Source organism: Leptodactylus fuscus, chromosome 10, assembly GCF_031893055.1.
Source record: "Leptodactylus fuscus isolate aLepFus1 chromosome 10, aLepFus1.hap2, whole genome shotgun sequence".
NCBI classification, from domain to species: domain Eukaryota; kingdom Metazoa; phylum Chordata; class Amphibia; order Anura; family Leptodactylidae; genus Leptodactylus; species Leptodactylus fuscus.
This window is the reverse complement of record NC_134274.1, coordinates 23,993,233-24,011,666: the sequence shown is the minus strand read 5'-3', so window position 1 is coordinate 24,011,666 and position 18,434 is coordinate 23,993,233. Positions and strand designations below refer to the sequence as shown.

General features: G+C 42.7%; 2 protein-coding genes across 2 annotated transcripts; one reads left to right on the top strand and one right to left on the bottom strand.

The window, feature by feature from the left end:
• Positions 1 to 137: 137 nt before the first annotated feature.
• Positions 138 to 3,526, top strand: ATP5MK (ATP synthase membrane subunit k). The gene is made up of 4 exons (XM_075258471.1): positions 138 to 277; positions 1,936 to 2,031; positions 2,121 to 2,212; positions 3,311 to 3,526. The coding sequence occupies exons 2-3, from the start codon at positions 1,945 to 1,947 to the stop codon at positions 2,208 to 2,210; spliced, it is 177 nt and encodes a 58-aa protein (XP_075114572.1). The 5' UTR covers positions 138 to 277; positions 1,936 to 1,944; the 3' UTR covers positions 2,211 to 2,212; positions 3,311 to 3,526.
• Positions 3,527 to 7,305: 3,779 nt separating this feature from the next.
• TAF5 (TATA-box binding protein associated factor 5) lies at positions 7,306 to 15,715 on the bottom strand. The gene is made up of 11 exons (XM_075258360.1): positions 15,246 to 15,715; positions 12,818 to 13,058; positions 11,830 to 12,145; positions 11,428 to 11,591; positions 11,075 to 11,210; positions 10,862 to 10,982; positions 10,514 to 10,643; positions 10,204 to 10,368; positions 9,261 to 9,438; positions 8,981 to 9,158; positions 7,306 to 7,941 (listed from the first exon to the last, which is right to left on the bottom strand). The coding sequence occupies exons 1-11, from the start codon at positions 15,700 to 15,702 to the stop codon at positions 7,724 to 7,726; spliced, it is 2,304 nt and encodes a 767-aa protein (XP_075114461.1). The 5' UTR covers positions 15,703 to 15,715; the 3' UTR covers positions 7,306 to 7,723.
• Positions 15,716 to 18,434: the final 2,719 nt, after the last annotated feature.

Here is an 18,434-nt window from a genome sequence, read left to right as displayed (position 1 = left end):
TCCCAGCACTTAACCCCGGAAGCACAAAGTTTGCACATGGATACGGTCACGTGAATACGACTTCCTTTTCCTGATAGGCGGAACTGACGTCACAGGAGTCACCTTCTCTCGCTTGTAGAACTGGCGACTCCTGCAGCCAATAGGAAGACGGCAAATTTTGATAAGCAGCTCGAGCAGCCAATCAGAGGAGCCGGTGTGTAGAAAGTGTGAGGCCGGAGACAGCGGGCACGGCAGTCGGCAGTGAAGGGCATTGGTCGTATACTGCGGCGATAGACCGGTGAGTGGTGCAGGGGCGGCTATAGCATGGTGGCTAGTATGGTGTATTTACTTATATTACATGTAGCTCTGCAGATACAGTGTGTCATACAGGTGACTTGTAGGTTATTAGTGAGGCCTATGAGAGCAGCTCAATGGGGAGGATATTAGTGCAGATGCCTGGTGGTCCCATACAGGTGCTATTAACTACAGGGCTTCTGACTCTAGGGGGAGCTACACACTTTACTATAGCCAATTAACCTGTCTGTGTGATTTAGAGGTGATGGGGAAAACCAGAGGTAACCCAGTCCAGTAAGTAGGGGGACATAACCTTGCCTGTGCTAGGCCCCTATGCATATATGATCCCATAGCAGAGGGACCACAAAGCTATTATATATATATATATATATATATATATATATATATATAGCATTACACTATATATTTAAAGCAATGACCCTATAGCTATAGGCCTGTGCCTATACAGTGACGTGTGAACCTTAAGTATGTACTATAGTCTAAAGTATATACCTCTAATGCAATGCTTTAATGCTGAGCCTAGTAGAGGTCACCACTGGAAATGTCTTTTAATTCACTAGCAAAGGTTGGCGAGCTAGCAGGTGACACGCAGATGTGCCCAAATAGGTCTCCTTGCAGGGGTGCCCATCGTTTATGGCATTCATTGAATGACATGACCCCTGTAAAGTAGCCGAGTGCAGCCTCAGAATGTGTAAAGAGGTGCCCCCCCTTTAAAAGGATAATCCAGGGACTCTAAGGCTAAGACCCCACATTGTGAAAACGCTGCTTCTTTTTTTGCAGATTTTGTTGCAGTTTTTTGAGCCAAAGCCAAGAGTGGCTACAAATGGGAAATTCTATAGAAAGCTCTTATACTTCTAACTTCTGCTCAATCTAGTTCTGGCTTTGGCTCCAGAAAATGCAACAAACAAGCTGTGTTTCCGCAACCTGGGGCCTTAGCCTAAAACTAATTTCCTTGAGGGTTCGCTCCTTCCCCTTAGATTTTCAGGTTTGTGCTGGTTCTGACTCATGGTCACATGTTTGGGCCAGCACCTAAGTCGATCTGTCTCCTCCATCCTATACCTTGTTCACTGGTATTTAATTATATTATGGAGTTCAGCAGACTAGATCATTGGGAAAAAGAGAACCCCAGAGGAGGTGGGTTTTAAGAAGTCACTGGATGACCCCTTTAAGGAGGACCTTTTATGTCCATGTTACGTACTGCTGCAAGCTTACAATGTGCTGCATTCAGTGCACTGCCTGTTTTTCTAGTATCTGTCCTGTCTCTAGATCTGTCAGTGCCATTATTTTCGTTTTTTTACGATATCCCTGCACTGTCAGAGGTGCTGCCATTATGGCTCAGGATCAGTATCTTGCTTTGGGACATCACACTTAGGTTGACACACTGGCTATAGCTCTGATTTTTCTGTGGTGCCCTGCTGTCACTCCTCCTTGGTATGTAGCTGTAACACAGATGGTGCTTGTGAATAGGGCAATGTTTGATTGGATAATGCATGTGCAAAGCGCAATGCTTAACTTCCCACAGTCTGCCATCATTTGGCATGGATTGCATTAGAGCTGCTGGTACAGTCTATTTTAGTTGTCTTTTATAATATGTATTTTCTTTGATCAGTTTCACTTATGTATGTTTGTTCTGTATTTCAGGCATTAACCATGGGAGGACACGACTCAGGAGCACAGCACCACTTCACTGGCATCAAGAAGTACTTCAACTCATACACCATGATCGGCAGGAGGAATGTACGTCATTAAAAGGATGACTGGGGGGGGGGGGGGGGGGCCATGATGATCATTGTCAGATGTATATAATATGTTCTTGTATTTTGCAGTGTGTACTGGCCACATATGCAAGTATTGCAGCGATTATCCTTTTCTTCAAATTAAAGCCCAAGAAACAAGCGGCGGTCACAGACAAATAATGGTAAGTGACCAAAAATAAAGTGAAGCTTTCTCAGTGTGTCAGATAGTGTAGCCATAGTCTACCAATTTTTAGCTGAGCTGTGGTACCTAAAATAATGTGCTGGTGTCTTTGCTTTTACACAGTACAAGGTTGGGGGGGAGATACTGTATAGAATTTCCATCAGGGAAATTCTGCAGGCAGTCATGGCAAAGAGCATGTGAAACTAGAGTTTTTGCTTTTCACTGGTGGTCTTTCTGTAAAGTTGTGGCTGAGTCCTGTAGCAGTACTTGATACGATGTGGGTATGAATTCCATTTTGTGTTGCACCCACCTATTTTCAGACCTTCCTTAAAAGTGAATAGAGAGCTGTACATTTGCATGGCTCTGACATGAGGAACGGGGAATCCAAGTTCTTTAGGTATGTGTGCTGTTAGTTTAACCAGGTGACCTGTTGTAATATAGATGTATCTTGGTTTAAAAGGAAAAATGCAATCTTAAAAGTGGTTGTCCAGGGACTGCAAGTTACCTTACCTGCTAGCAGAAATAGGAACCCATTGAAGTCAATGGGAGACCTTTTTTTTCAGCTCTGAATTTGAGGCAGATTCCATGCCAAATTCAGCACAGTTTTCCTCCTTGTGAACACACCCTAATAAAGGGAGAAAAAAAAAAAGTGAGGGTTGATTTTAATAATGTGACTTGAGATTGGAGCCCAGGTCAAAAGTACAGAGATGGTAAATTGGCCTTCCTGGAAAACACCTTTCAGGATGAAAACACAATGTGGTGCTAGGCTGCTGGGGTCTTATTGTTATTTTATTATTCCTTTCTGCATTTTGCATAGTCTGTTGCTCACAATAAACAATTAACTATGTAAGTGAAGCCACCAGCATGTAGACCATGCTACATCATATGTCTTCATCCTAAAGCTTCCTACATAAGGGGAACATGGTTTGGAAATGCGTGGTTTCCTAGCCTGAACCAGTATCAATAAATGGGTGTAAAGTGAGTTCTTGTATTCCTGGACAATCCCCTAACTGTGACCTCAAGTGTTCTTTCCTTTTCCTAGCTAATATTTAGTATCATAACCTTATACTTCTCTTCTCACTTGTTCATTTGTCAACAGGATTGCGAGGCTCAGAGTTGCAGGACCATCTCCCCCCATGGACTCACCTTTTGACATTAAAAACCAGATTACATGTATTTGTATTGTCTTTATTTACAATATATCAAGTTAAAAAGTCTGTACAAAATGAGGCAGCGCCATCCTGTCTGCCCTGGCGTCCATGTTACACATCAGCAGTATGTAGGAGGTATGAGTAAATAAATGTTTCACAAGTCACTCCTGTCTCTTCTGTGAAAATAATGGTTATTGCTCCAGCATTGACTGGAACCATCCTAGATTTATTCCAGTTAGAGGTAGTAGGTACAATGCTTAAAATTGAACTAGATGGACTCAAGGGTAAACTTATATTAATGCCATAAAAAGGATTGAGGATGCGATTTTCATTACAAAAGTTGACCATATACAATAAGATAGTTGAGTAAGGGTATATTCACAAATGGCAGGTTTGTTGCAAACATTAAGAATGATAATCGGTGCATTGATATGCAAGGGGTGTTTCTGTAGTAAGTGGATAGATTGCTGCAAACCCCACCCTACTGTATGGAATGGTTGTAGAGATTTCTAGCAATCTATTGTAGGTAAAACTACCCTATATTGTGTATGTAACTATAGGTCTCTGCAGTAAGGAAGCTGACCCCAGTGCCATCCACAATTGCAGACCAATGCCACTATAGGTCTGCATGTTATAGGTCTGCGTGTGCAGTGTTTTTTTTTCTTTTACAATGCCATAATCTTAAAAGGGTTCTCAAAAGAGCGCCTCCTGTTCTCAGGTCAGTGCCATCTATTGGTCACACTACAGCTCTGTCCTTTTCAAAATAATGGTGCTGAGCTGCAATATAAGAAGCCCCAGTGTCACTGCTATGGCATTATACTTTGTATGTAGGGAGGAGGCTGCAGCACTCCATATCCTGGAAAGCCCCTTTAACACAAACGACTTGCATAAGATTGTAGATAGGAGATGTGATTGTTCGATGGGAGACAGCACAGGGATCCTGAATCTGCTTGAATGGAGAGCACATACTATGTCCTGTATCAGTTCTATGGGATTGCTAGAGATAGTTTCTATTTAGCTCTTACAAATGGGGGCAATCTTGTTCTTCCAATTTGGGGGAAGCTCCAGTAGCCAGAGCTAAAAGGGAGGCAAAAACCCCTTTTAAATTAAAGGTTTCACTTATGCTAGGAGCATCAACTTTAAAATGACTCCATGCAGGACCCCAACAGTATTGGAGTGAGTACTGAAGCCTTGTGACTAAATACCATGCACAGTTCCACTCAAATGAGACAGAGTTGAATATAGGTTATGTAATAAGTGTGATGGCACTAGCCTGTGAGGAAGAAGAAGCAATACACTTGCCTCTGTGGTCATCAGTATGGATCTAGAAAACCTAAGCCATTAAGACAAGTGTGGTCAGTAGAAGTCTAAAAATATGAAATATTTTAAACCCAGAGCTGTGCTTTTCACATGAAGTAATAAAGATAGTCACCCAGGCCCATTGAAACTGGCAGGTACATCCATTAAATGGCAATGCTAAAGCCACACTCCTTACTGCCCAGACCAAGCATTTGCTGGCAAGAATAAGGTTTAATCTACACCCAGCACAAGCAGTGCAGCCAAAGATTTCACACAAATCGAGAAGCTCCACGAGATGTGGAAGGGATTATAATCCTAAAATTTCTGCAACAAGTCTGCCAAAAATAAACTATAACTTAGTTGTCTGCAGTGTAATTCTTGGCATCAAGAACTGCTCCTTCAAGATCAGACATAATGGTAATGCCGATCTAGGCTTGTATATATTTCCTCAAATATACTGAGGTGTCAAATGCTAAGATATAAGGTAATGTATAAGCAGCACAACCAGAAAAAAAATTGGCTACAAAGTGTCCAAATTTAGCAGTACTGCAGCGTCTATCTGTATGGATAAACCTGATCCAAACAGTCTGTTCTCAAACTTCCCCGGCTTCCCTTCACATAGGAAAGTGATACATTTCTGCTTTACTCCAACCACCATTAGGTGTGCACATACACCACACAGATTCACAAACCTCTCTCCAAGCACAAACCCATTTTAATCATGCACCCTCTACAGCAGGGGTCAGCAACCTTCAGCTACTGTGAAACTACAACTCCCAACATGCTCCATTCACTTCCATAGGAGTACCAAGACCAGCAAAGCAAGTATGCATGCTGGGAGTTGTAGTTTTACAATAGCTGGAGTGATGAAAGTTGCTTATCCCTGCTCTATGGCTTTGTGAAAACAAAGATATCACAGAAATTAGACCGTCCATGCTTCAAAGGAAGTTTCACCAGAACGCTTTAGATGACCTGAAGGGTATGGTCAAATGGCAGAATATAAGTTTAATGCCATCTTGAAAAAAATAGCACCAAACTGCACCTGTAAATCTTCCTAAAATTATTAACAGAATAGACTATTAACTCCCATTGAAATGAATGGGAGATGGGGACATTCTGCCTACCTGGTGCAGAGTCTAGATAAATTCAGCTTCAAGTTGCTGAACCTCAGCTTGTGCAAGTTCTGCCATGTAAACATACCCTAACAGTGTTCCCCTTATGAATCTGTGCTTCTATAGCTAAAACATCACCTTTGACAATAGGAAAATGAGCTTTGGTGTAACAAGGGCGTTGGCACAAAGCTCATTTGCATATCAACCGGGAAAGCTATTTAAGGTGACATTTTCCGAAATATACCGCAGCGTAGATTTGGTTTCTAAACAGCAGTATAAGGCAGGCCTGTGCTATTACTTACATCTGTACGCTCTCTCTCCAATACAAGAGCCAGTGAAGTCGAATCACATTACACCCTACAGTACTAGCAACTGGCTATGGAAGCAGAGGCGACGGCAAGATCGTGTTAGTGCATAGAGGTGAGGGCCCGTGCGCATGGAGTAAATGCATGCTCATTTTTGCATAATACACATGTAAAGATCAGACTCATTAAACAATTACATATTTTACATGCGTAAAACAAAAAAAAAAAAAAAACACTTTTTGCACGTGTAAAAAAATGTCCTTGAAGTCAATGGGAGTCTGATCTTTACACGTGTATTATGCAAAAATGAGCGTGCATTTACTCCATGCGCACAGGCCCTAAGAGCAGCACAGACAGTGGCCAGGGCTAGGCTAGGCAATATCCTTAGAAATATAATGCTGAAGTATGAATAATCTTGTAATTGAAAGTACATTTAAAAGTAGTTCTTAACCTCAGACACATGGCACATCCACAGGAGAATACATATCTTACCAATGCTGGGGCCACCTCTAAGATCTTCACCAATACAGAAGACTACTGAGTTTCAGCCATACGGCACTGTCTTATGTGAGCACCTTAGTTCTGAGCCTATACTTTATGCTGGCAGAGACTCCTAGCGGTGTAGTTAATGATACTAGGAACCCCGACCTCCTAGCAACATCCTATCCCGTGCTAGGACTCGTAGTATCATAGATAACGACAACACTAGGAGTCTTTCAGCATAAGGTACAAGCCAGGAAATAAGGCACTCACATAGACTGTCTTGCATCAGAAGATCTCCACCATTTACAGAAGTGAATTGAAGAAGCTATCTATGCACAGATCGCTCCCCTTTCAAAGTGGTTATGGGATGGAGATCTCCATACACAATATTATGCAGGGCTCAGAGATAGGACTCACATCAGTAAGACATGTCCTGTGGATAGGCCATAAACAACAGAAATGGGGAAACCCTTTTACCCAACATCAACCTTGGAAACCTCTTCTGACATTGTGTGATGGCAAACCATACAGAATGTTTGTCTGCAGTCCCAGCCAAATTTGGTGAAGTTTACTGAATCTAATGTCCCTGGTGGCCATACACAAGAACAGCAGCAGATACGACCAGGATAAGCAGCATCTGCCAATGATCTACAGATAACGCTCATGTGCATGGCCATTCATAGACCTCTGCCAATTCCTAATGTACAGGCACAATTGTACAAGTCTACTGCATTACTGGGGGGAGGGGATTGCATGATAGCACAATAGTGAGGCACTTTCAATGATGGTACTCTCTACAAGGTTTCCTGCTCCCTTTAATCTACACGGGTCCATAGGTGCAGTATAGTAGATTTAAACCAACGTCTGCCTCCTGAAATTTGAGACCACTATCAGCATTATCATACAGATGCAGTTTACATATACACAAGCACTCAGTGCTTAACTATAACCATCAGTCGATCACAGCACCATGACTGCACATGCTTGAGCCCAATACAGTTCCTAGAGCAACCAAGGCAGTGCAGTGAATGCAAGAGGATCTTGCAGAAATTGACATCTGAAATCCCATTTGGTAACTTCATTGCATAAATTGGCCTTTGCCCTTGGCTGGACACTTGTGACTGAAGATTCTTTTTTGCATTAGCCTTAAAGTGCACCCAGTTCACTGTGGACTATAAGCTCCTGCAGCCAGGAGGAGGTTTCGTCTTGTGAAATGAAGATGGATAACAGGGGTGGATTTTGTCATATATGAACCAAATAGTAAGTCTTGAGAGTTTTCATGTAGGTTTATATGTCCTGTAGCACTTGTAAAGTCATCAGTTTCCAAGTCTTCAAAAGCCTTTATTGCATCCCATAAACAAACAGTATTATCCATCGAACCTAAAATAGGAAGTTTGGATTTTTAGTAAATCTGCAGCCACATAGTGGTCAGGAATAGATTAGGACACCGAGTCATTTCAGAAAGGGAGATCTACAAATATGGCAGAAGTGGAGGAGTCAGTAGATCCCCATTCTGGCTATTCCTCTGCCTCCAGAATGAGAATCGCCGCATCTACCATTATACCTGGCACCACAAATTAAAGGGGCTCCATCAGCAAAATCATGCTGCTAGAGCCCCACATATGCGTGAATAGCCTTTAAAAAGGCTATTCAGGCACCGTAAATGTTATATTAAACTACCCCCCCTGTTTTAAAATAAAACCCTAAAAAAGAATGTTATCTGCTTACGCATTGTGCACTGTGGGCAGGCATTCAGGGTGTGTCTTCATCTTCTTCCACTGATTTCCTCCGGTCCCATCCTCCTCTGGCACTCGCGAGCGGACAGATAAAAAAAATGGCCTGGGCGCATGCGCAGTAGCATGCAGCTGCTAATACGGCTACTGCGCAGGCGCCCAGGCCATTTTTTTTTTTTTTTTTTATATCAGTGTCTGCTCGCGAGTGCCAGAGGAAGACGGGACCGGAGGAAGAAGAGGCGGGGATGAAGAAGACCGCGCACCCTGAATGCCCGCCCAGCGTGCACAATCCGTAAGTAGATATTCTTTTTTAGGGTTTTATTTTAAAACAGGGGGGCTGCTATTCAGGCATATGTGGGGCTCTATCAGCATGATTTTGCTGATAGAGCCCCTTTAAAGGCAATTCTAAGCAGATTCCCCCTTCCGCAGGCCCATGAAGCTTCAGATGTCTCTGAGCTAAAGGTAGAATGCTACAATGTCCTCCATCAACAGCACAGACTTATGTAAAGCAGCAAGTGACACCTCTAAGCTTCAGATGGAGGAAAACAGAATGCAGCAGATACTCAAAAAAATATTCAGCATCTGGCAGATTGTACACTTGTACTAAGTCTGTTGTAAAAGTAAAATAGGTTTTAAAATGATTACTAAATATTTCAAGTATATATGCACGGAAATACTGTACATACCTGATGCTAAAATCTCCCCATCACGGCTAAATCTGAGTGCATAGATCGTATTTGTGTGGCCCTTTAACTCTCCAACCATTAGACCATGACCGATATCCCAAAGCAAGACTCTGGCATCTGTGCCCCCGCTGGCAAGAAACTTTCCATTGGGAGAGAAGGTCAGCGAGTGGATGGGTCCCTGGAGAAGTGAACACGTTACAAATCAGTTCATTACCAAGGAAAAATCAATGATAATTGGTCTTCTACACGAGACTCTACATTACACAGTGATAAACTTTACCTTATGCCCAGTAAATATCCTTACACAGTTCCCATTCAATACATCCCATAATCTGACAGTTCTGTCCGTGGAGCCGGTAGCTACATAGTTTGAGTTTGGATGGAAGCGAGTGCTGATGACATCCGCCAGATGGCCAGCAAATATTCGTAGTGGCTGATAATGGTCAGTAGCCCATAAACTGGAAATGGCATAGAGAAGCAGCCGTTAGCAATCATCATGTATATCTCAAATATACCTAACAATTAGGGGTAAAGAGACACTGTGACCTAGCCAATATTTCAGTTCTATAGCATCTTCCTCCCTTAAGCATCATGCACACAGTTTATATGGTCAGTGTGCTAGCCTAAGAAAACTCAGGAGAGGTCTATTCCTGTTCATTTTGCAGCCAAGGATCAGTAAATGGGTCTGTTGTGCCTTCTGTGCTGTTCACTCATAGCCCAGCTTAGGGTATGTTCACACATCAGTATGCCATCCGTCCGTTTGAATTCAGTTTGACACTTCAAAACAGATTGATGCACATACTGATTGCATACTGACACCTTTTTATGCTGATTGCAAATGTTCTCCATCCCCTAGAGGACAGATAAGGGGATTAAAAGTAGCAATTGTAAACAGAGTAGCGATAAGGAGGACATAAGGACATTTATTATATCTCCTTATCTCTACTTTGTTTACAATTGCTACTTTTAATACCCTTATCTGTCCTCTAGGGGACTGAGAACGTTTGCTATCAGCATAAAAAGGTGTCAGTATACAATCAGTATGTGTATCAGTCCGTTTTGAAGTGTCAAACTGAATTCAAACGGAGGGATGGCATACTGATGTGTGAACACAGCATTACATGCGCATGGTCATGTACCCAAAGCCTTAGGTGATAAGTGGAATATGCACAAATCAACCACATTAAGAACACTTATTCCAAAAGGCTTTTTCCCCCACTTACCGTGCAACTCTGTCATGTCCTCCAGAAACAAAGTAATACCCGTATGGAGAGAACTGTGCATCCCATACCGGATAATTGTGACCTTTGTATGCTACTAAGCAGGTAAATGTCTGTAGGCTCCATAGTCGGATGGTACCATCTTCTGAACTGGATAGTAAATAGTTCCTGTAAGAGATGTGTAGTGTTATATTACAGTGGAAGAATGATCTTTCTGCATAGTCCAGAAGGGGCCTCAGGGGGAGAAAAAAAAACAAAAAAAAAAAAAAATCACATAAGGCCAAATTGTGATCATATGAACAGTTCCTCTTACCTGTCTGGGCTGAAGCTAGTTGCATATACTGGACCACTGTGGCCAAACAACACTTTCATCTCACTAGCTGTTTTCTCATCCATAATTCGCTCGAGAACATCATCTGATTCTTTGTCAATCAAGTTGAGATCTGGAGAAAATAAATAAATAAATTATATATTATATATATCTGAAGAAATTCTACTTAGAAGTTTGGGATGTGAAATATGGCTTTAGTTTCTACAAAGGATGTGAAAGCTGAACCAGTCAAAAGCTTTTCTACAACCTGTGTTGCCACCCTTGATATACAATAAGCCGAAAAGTAGTGCACAGGACAATGCCAGAATACAAGACTGAGAAGTCTATTACCTGCTGTACTTTTAACACTGCGTAGTTTTTTGGGCGTTAGACTCCAAACACGCACAGTAGAATCAGAAAATCCTCCTGCGATCATGCTCGAATCATCGGTAACATCCACCGCAGTCAGGCCCTGCATGGAATTGAACAGTTTGATACATTGTATACAAAAGAAATTTTATCAGCATTTATATACACCAGCAGTTAGAAATCTTGATCACATACCTGATAAGCATTAAGGAATGAGTAGAAACATATTGACGGCAGACAGTCAGGACCAAGTCGCATCCGCTTTGCGGCTTCCTTCATTATCATAATTTTATCAAGTTTGTCAGAATCTTTCAGCTCTGGGAGAGGAATCCTGGCAGCATAACAAGTTAAAATGAATGAAAATAGATTTTAAAATCAGTACACTGCAATTTCTGAATCCCCCCCTTGTCCCTTGCAAGATTTCTACAAAATTATTTCATGAACATGCATAACGTTCTATTATATAACATCTCCTGTTGATAGCTCACATCTGTGCTTAGTGTTTCTTTACATCCAAAGCTATTGAAAAAAACAAAACCCTTATATACCTGTTCTGTGGAGGTGCATTAGGGTCCTGCTTCTTACTTTTTGAACCAATGCTATCCTTTTTTGGCTTCTTTTTCTTTGGCTTGCCTTCCTCATTTTCCCCTTCTTCGTCTTCATCATCCAAAGGCACCTCAATCTCTGGCTCTTTTAGAAGACCATAAAACACCTATAAAGAAGAAAATAGAAGACAGATTGGATCACCACTAACTCTAGGATCTTCTTTACACCAAGACGCAAGTGCTACAATACAGTAAGGGGTGTGGGGGGGGGGGGAAATCACAAGTATTAAACTGGTATTAAACAGCTTCTGTCCAGGCAAGAAAGTGATTCTTAGCTTATATCCATAGGATAATTTCACGTGAGAGTCTCCATTTTATATTCATCTGTCTTAAGTAAGCACTGACCTTCACTTTGTTTGCTTCTCTTCTTGCTTCTCCAGAAAGGCTGCCTACCATGGCATCAATCTGTTGCTTGCTACGTGGCATCCCATCAAAGATATCAATGTACAGATGTTCCTGAACTATACTCCAGATCTGATTGTTTTGTCTCTCCTGTAGATGGCGTTTTAGCAACTGATAAGAGTCCCGGGAGATTCTCAAAACAAACTTGCTTGTCCGAAAGTCAAGCATGGTCTCGTTCCCTTTCATGTGCTCTTTTTTAGTAAGACTGGCTAATATCCGGAGATCATCTTCATAGTAACATTCTTGGTCTCCATGAAATCTATTGTAAAATTAACAAAATAAATAAAAAGTTAAAATATGTCTATGACTACTACCAAAATGACTTTATTCAAACATGCTTGATCTTTTAGCAACTAGAACAGTCCCCTTGATATGGCAACGTGACCCCATTTATATTAGTAGAGGCGCAGGACGACAATGCAATCTATATCTGCATAACAGGATTGGTGTAGAATAAAAGCAAGGTATACGGACCTCGGCATCACCTGTACCTGCACATGCCTATTGACCCTGGACTCTTCTCTAGTAATTCACATACAGACCAAGCTGTATTATAAGTTCTTTTTAGAGACACTGCTTAATCGGACGGCTTTGGGAATGACTTGTTTAGAACTGTAAATCCCAGCAGTACAGTGACATGCTGATGGTTTATTTTTCTAACCTCTAACCATGTTACCTTTGAATGGGTTGTCCCACAATAGACATTAACTACCGACAGAATAGGTGAAAGACGTCACATCACATGGGTCCTCACCACTAGGACATCTTCCAGTGGTTAATATAAGACAACCTAATGTAGCATGCCAAACACTCCATTCTCCAGGCACGTAAGCCATTGTCAGAAGTCCGGCAGTGGCTTATTCACCTCTTCCTAATGAAAAACTCCAGTATTAACAATGCAAGTAGTCAGGTCTACTGCCCTAGTACTTACTTATCAAAGAATGACTTTGCTTCATTTTCATGCTGGTTGTAAACAAGCTCCAAATACATGTGTACAAAGAGTGGGTAGAACAACTGCGAGAGCTCAGCACGGTGACAGTCCAGGACAGACTCAATAAACCTCTTCAGGCCACTGTAATACTCCTCGTACAGGGCCGGATCGCCTTGCTGGGTGTACGCAGACAGAACAGCACTCACGTCCGGTTGATCTTGAGGGCCGCTGCTCACTGGAACTGAAGCGAGCGCAATGGTGAAGTTACTTCTCAAGTATAACAATTATTCACAGGTCATCTTCTAATTCATCAAAGAGAACATCCATTTGACACTAATCCAAAGAAGGTGTGGGGGTGACAACCATCTTTATAATACTTAGATCAAAGGGACCAGACACCTAGGACCGCTGCTGATTATCTTTATGAAGAGGCTGCACTACTCAGGTGAGTAGTGTCACCTCGTCACAACTTACCATGCACTGTACATTTGTATACAGGTTGTACATTGCATGACAGCTCAGCCCAATCACTTGAATGGGGCAGAGTTGCAAATGGGCCATGTGACCGACGAGCCTGTCAGATGGCCCGCTACGTGGAGCTCTGCAGCTCTAAACAGCTGTCCTGCAGTGGTCCTGGGTGTCAGATCCCCCACCTATAACCCATCAATGAGCCAGTCCCAGAAAATCCCTTTAATAAGTGCATATCTCTGTCACTGACAGTGTTCTCCTGCGTTAGTAAATACTCATTCTCTCCATAAAACAATTCTGAAGCATTTGCTCTACTAACTGTGCATTATCCTGTCCCTGTTACTTCTCCAAGAAATTTATAAGTAAATGACCTGACAATTGGGTGTTAGTTTGGGGAGGTGGTGTCTCGGTATTGTACAAACTGTATCAGTGACTACTGCATCAGATTTCAATAGGACAGTGCTGCAAAACCAATCCTTACTGCTATAGTTATTTAATAGGACTGTCTATGGCACATCTATGACTTGGGTTTATTATAACATGCATATGCTATACTGTGTATATGTTTATACAGGAATATATCAGTATATGCATAGTGTACATATACAGATGGAGCAGAGGTAACTCGAACTTCTGCAACTGGTTAGACGGCTGCAATGTGACAGAGAAAGCAATAAAAAGACAATGGAAAAAAAAAACACACATCACGCTCCAGCAGTTTAACCAATGGCAGAAGCTCAGATTAACTCTGCTACATCTGATTGTCAATGTGCAATTGATACATATGAGTAAATTTAGCATTTATATTACTATGGCATAAATATTTACATGTATTCATGGAATACATAAGATATGTAATAGTGATACACTGAGTAAATGGGAGTATATGTGACATTGCCATTAGTGCACTGTAAATATGAACACAATGAACTCTATCCATGTACATGCAGTGTGTGTAATTTTGATACATGATTACTAAGTATATATAGGGTATATGTAACATTTGCATCAACATAGTATACACTGAATCTGTATATTGCTACATGTAATTGTATTTATCTATTGTATTTATCTATATAGAATACATGTAATATTTCCATCAATATAGTATTCATTGAGTCTGTATATGGCGACGCAAGTATGTCTATATAGGTAATGAAAAACAAAAAACTTTTTTTTAATATATTTTATATTTCATAACCACTGGCTAACACGGTACGAGAACAAACATTTTCTTTATATAGGACATGTAACTTCCATTAGTATATTGTTATATGGCTATATCTGAGTATGCGTGGATATAGGATATATGTAACCTTGACAGCTCTATAGTATACATGAGTCTGCAGATAGGATATATGTAAGATGTAACTATTATACTATACTAATGTACATGTGCTTGTATGCATGTTGTGTTTATGCAATATTTACAACAGTATAGCAGAATATGGCTACATGTGATTGTATGTATAAGACAGACAATCCTGGTCCTCCCATGGGGAAATGCAGTGTTACACAACAGCATAGGGAATACAATACAAGACGACATATAAAGCTCAGAATGAAAGATAAAGGAGAAAAAAAAATACTAGGAGTTATAAGACAAACTTAATGTATATAGGATATATAATATTTATATCAGTATAGTGTTTGGCTACATGTGACTATCTATATAGGATATATGTAATATTTACATCAGTATAGTGTAATATAGCAGCATGTGACAATATCTATATAGGATATATGTACATAGGATATATAATATTTATATCAGTATATATCACTACATGTGAGTGTATGTATATAGGATACGGCTACATGTCAGTGTCTGTACTGTATATAGGATATAGCTACATGTGAGTGTCCGCCGCCCGGTACTCCTGTGATGCCCGGGCTCCGGTGTCCCCCAGCCAGGCTGCTATATCCCGGTGCCCGCTCCATCCCCGCTGTGCCGTCTCACCTTTCCCCGGCAGCCCCGCTCCGCTGTTGAGGGTCGCTCCCCCTCCGACCGCCGAGCTGAGGGCTGAGTTCCCCGCGGTGACCCGGCTGAGTAGCGTCTGCTCTGCCCCGTCCTGCTCGCTCTGCTGCTCGGGGCTGAGGGTCTGGCCGTCCTCCCCGTCTAGGATGCCGGTCTCCCGGAGCAGAATATCCGCCGACTCCTTCAGGTTACTCTTCTTGAGAAACTGCAGCACAGCCAGCAGCGTCTGCCGGTCCGGCACGTCCGAGCTTCCCGCCTGGGAGGTGACCGCAGCCGGTGCAGCAGCCTGGGGACTCGGGGGCTTCGGAGAGACCCCATTCCCGTTGCCGATCGCCGCCTCTTCATTCTCATTACAGCCCAGGCTCTCCGGCTTCACGTCCTCCAGGAGCTCGGGCTCCGTCTTCACCGACTCACTCGCCTCATCTGGCACCGCCGCCATCTTGGAGCGGGAGTTTATTCTGTACGACGTCGCGGTTTACGTTAGTAGGGGCGCGGCTTAGCTTACTTCCGGCCTCCTGGGCGCCACTGACAGGACGAGAGGCGGAGGGCTGGCCCGCACAGTGTGCACGGGGACCATGCTGCAGGTCACTTCAGGCGATAGCTGTGCGGTTATTAGACATGTGTCGTCCAGTGACCTGAATAACATGATGCAAAACCGCAACAGAAATCTGACGTGTGTGAACATGTCCTTGACTAAAGTTGAATATAAAGCAATAACGGTTTACAAACTCATTTATCCACAGGATAGGATGTAGGTTGCAGATCAGTGGGGGTTCCAGTGCTCGGACCCTTACACAAACTGGATTTTGGCTACCACCAGTGCTCCTATTGAAATGAATGGACTGGGGACGCGCCTTTCTATCCACAGCTCCCTTCAGACTGGAAAGAAGGACACCCCCATTCTTGTGATTGCGGGGGTCTGCCAATCTGGATAGCTGATAGGTGGGAAACCCCATTAATTGGCCCATAATGACCAAAGCGCGTTTTTGATGGCGATAACTTACGTTTCCCTTCAGAATCATGCAGACATCAGCCATCGAGTGCGAGCAGGGGGGTCCACCCTCAGTTTGTGGATGCACCTGATCAGCGCCCCAATTCTGAATCCCATATGGGGGGGATATAGTGAGGTGACATGCACAAGACCGTGTACCTGTAGCCAGGCCGTGTTGAGTGCCACAGACACCACATAGATGACATCAGCGTGCCGCCTTTGCCTCCATCCATTGGGACCAGTGAGCACGGTCGGCAAAATGAACAGCAATAGGAGCTGTCCTGAGTTTTGCTCACGGCCCCATCGAGAGTTTTGACCAAAGGGTCATAAGTGTCTCATATAGAGATGAGCGAACACTGTTCGGATCAGCCGTTCCGAACAGCACGCTCCAATAGAAATTAAAGGCAAGCACCTGGCATGTACACTTTGCCGGCGGCCGGTCACCGTGCCAGGTGCTTCCATTCATTTCTATGGGAGCGTGCTGTTCGGAATGGCTGATCCGAACAGTGTTCACAGTGTTCATCTCTAGTCTCATATAAATGTATCTTTTATGCTGTTGATCCGAAGGCGACACCACTGGAGATTTTTTTTTTCCAACTCAGAGCTTTGCTTTGGGGCATCTATAAAATGGATCACTACATGTGGAAACCCATGGACTATAATGGGGTCCGCCATGTTTCCATTGAAAACGTGCACCTTGCAGGACTTCTCTCTGTGCAGATTTTAAGTGGAATGGGGGCTAGAGCCTTGTACGGAGACTAGTGTAAACCTAGCATTGCATGCATATATGTCTATGAGGGATCTGTGACATCGGATTATCCATGGGTGTGAGATTGTATGAATGTCGCTTTACACTTTGCAACACAGAACATAAAAGCAACAGCATGCCTGCAGCCATTATCCTATGTATTCTGCTGCAAAACTACAATGGGGCAGATTTAGCAATCCCTCTATACAAGAAAACAGAGGCGCAAATATTGAGGCGCACATATGGCGCAAAGTCCTTACTTGTGCCAAATACTCTGTCCATGTCTTGCTCGCCACGTTGTGCCAATGTGGGCCGAGGCGGGGAAGGATTCATTATAACTCAGGCCTGTTCTCTGCCATGAGTTATAATGGAAATTTAAAGGGGTTGGCCACTTTCAGACCAATATTGACAAACAAATGTACAATAAAAAGATATACAGTTTTCCAATATACTTTCTGTATCAATTCCTCACGGTTTTCTAGATCTCTGCTTGCTGTCATTCATTCTGCTTACTTCTAGAGGATAAAACTCTGATCATGGTCATGTGATTAATGGTCCATGGTCATGTGATTTATGGTCCATGGTCATGTGATTTACTGTCCATGGTCATATGATTTATGGTCCATGATCATGTGATTTATGGTCCATGGTCATGTGATTTATGGTCCATGGTCATGTGATTTATGGTCCATGGTCATGTGATTTACGGTTCATGGTCATGTGATTTATGGTCCATGGTCATGTGATTTATGGTCCATGGTCATGTGATTTACAGTCCATGGTCATGTGATGAGCACACAGGTGCCGCTCGTTATAGTCACAGCACAGTGATCAGACATCTGCCTGGTAATCAGCTGTGCACCAGTGTGCTCATCACATGACCATGGACCATAAATCACATGACCATGGACCGTAAATCACATGACCATGGACCGTAAATCACATGACCATGGACCATAAATCACATGACCATGGACCATAAATCACATGACCATGGTCAGAGGTTTATCCTCTAGAACAGGGGTAGGGAATCTTTGGCTCTCCAGCTTCTGTGAAACTACAACTCCCAGCATGCTCCATTCACTTCCATGGGAGTTCCCAGAACAGCAGAGCCAGTATGCATGCTGGGAGTTGTAGTTTTGCAACAGCTGGAGAGCCGTACGTTCCCTACCCCTGCTCTAGAAGTAACAGAATGAATGACAGAAGCCAAAATCTAGAAAACCGTGAGGAATTGATACAGAAAGTATATTGGAAAATTGTTTGTCAATATTGGTCTGAAAGTGGCCAACCCCTTTAAGCCAGTTCCGAAGCGACATTGGAGGCCCCAGCGCAAAATGCTACAAAAATTACAGACGAAAATAATGGCAACCCAACAGACGCCATTATAGTTGATGTGGTCTCTCGGGATCTGTTGTTGTCTGTTTGCAAAATA

Excerpts from the sequence above, each read along its gene's own strand:
- ATP5MK (XM_075258471.1), top strand. The coding sequence starts at position 1,945 with ATGGGAGGACACGACTCAGGAGCACAGCACCACTTCACTGGCATCAAG. Across the intron at positions 2,032-2,120 it reads CCATGATCGGCAGGAGGAAT|TGTGTACTGGCCACATATGC; the intron begins GTACGTCATTAA and ends TGTATTTTGCAG.
- TAF5 (XM_075258360.1), bottom strand. The coding sequence starts at position 15,702 with ATGGCGGCGGTGCCAGATGAGGCGAGTGAGTCGGTGAAGACGGAGCCC. Across the intron at positions 10,644-10,861 it reads CAGTGTTAAAAGTACAGCAG|ATCTCAACTTGATTGACAAA; the intron begins GTAATAGACTTC and ends TATTTTCTCCAG. Across the intron at positions 7,942-8,980 it reads TGGGGAGATTTTAGCATCAG|GTTCGATGGATAATACTGTT; the intron begins GTATGTACAGTA and ends TTCCTATTTTAG.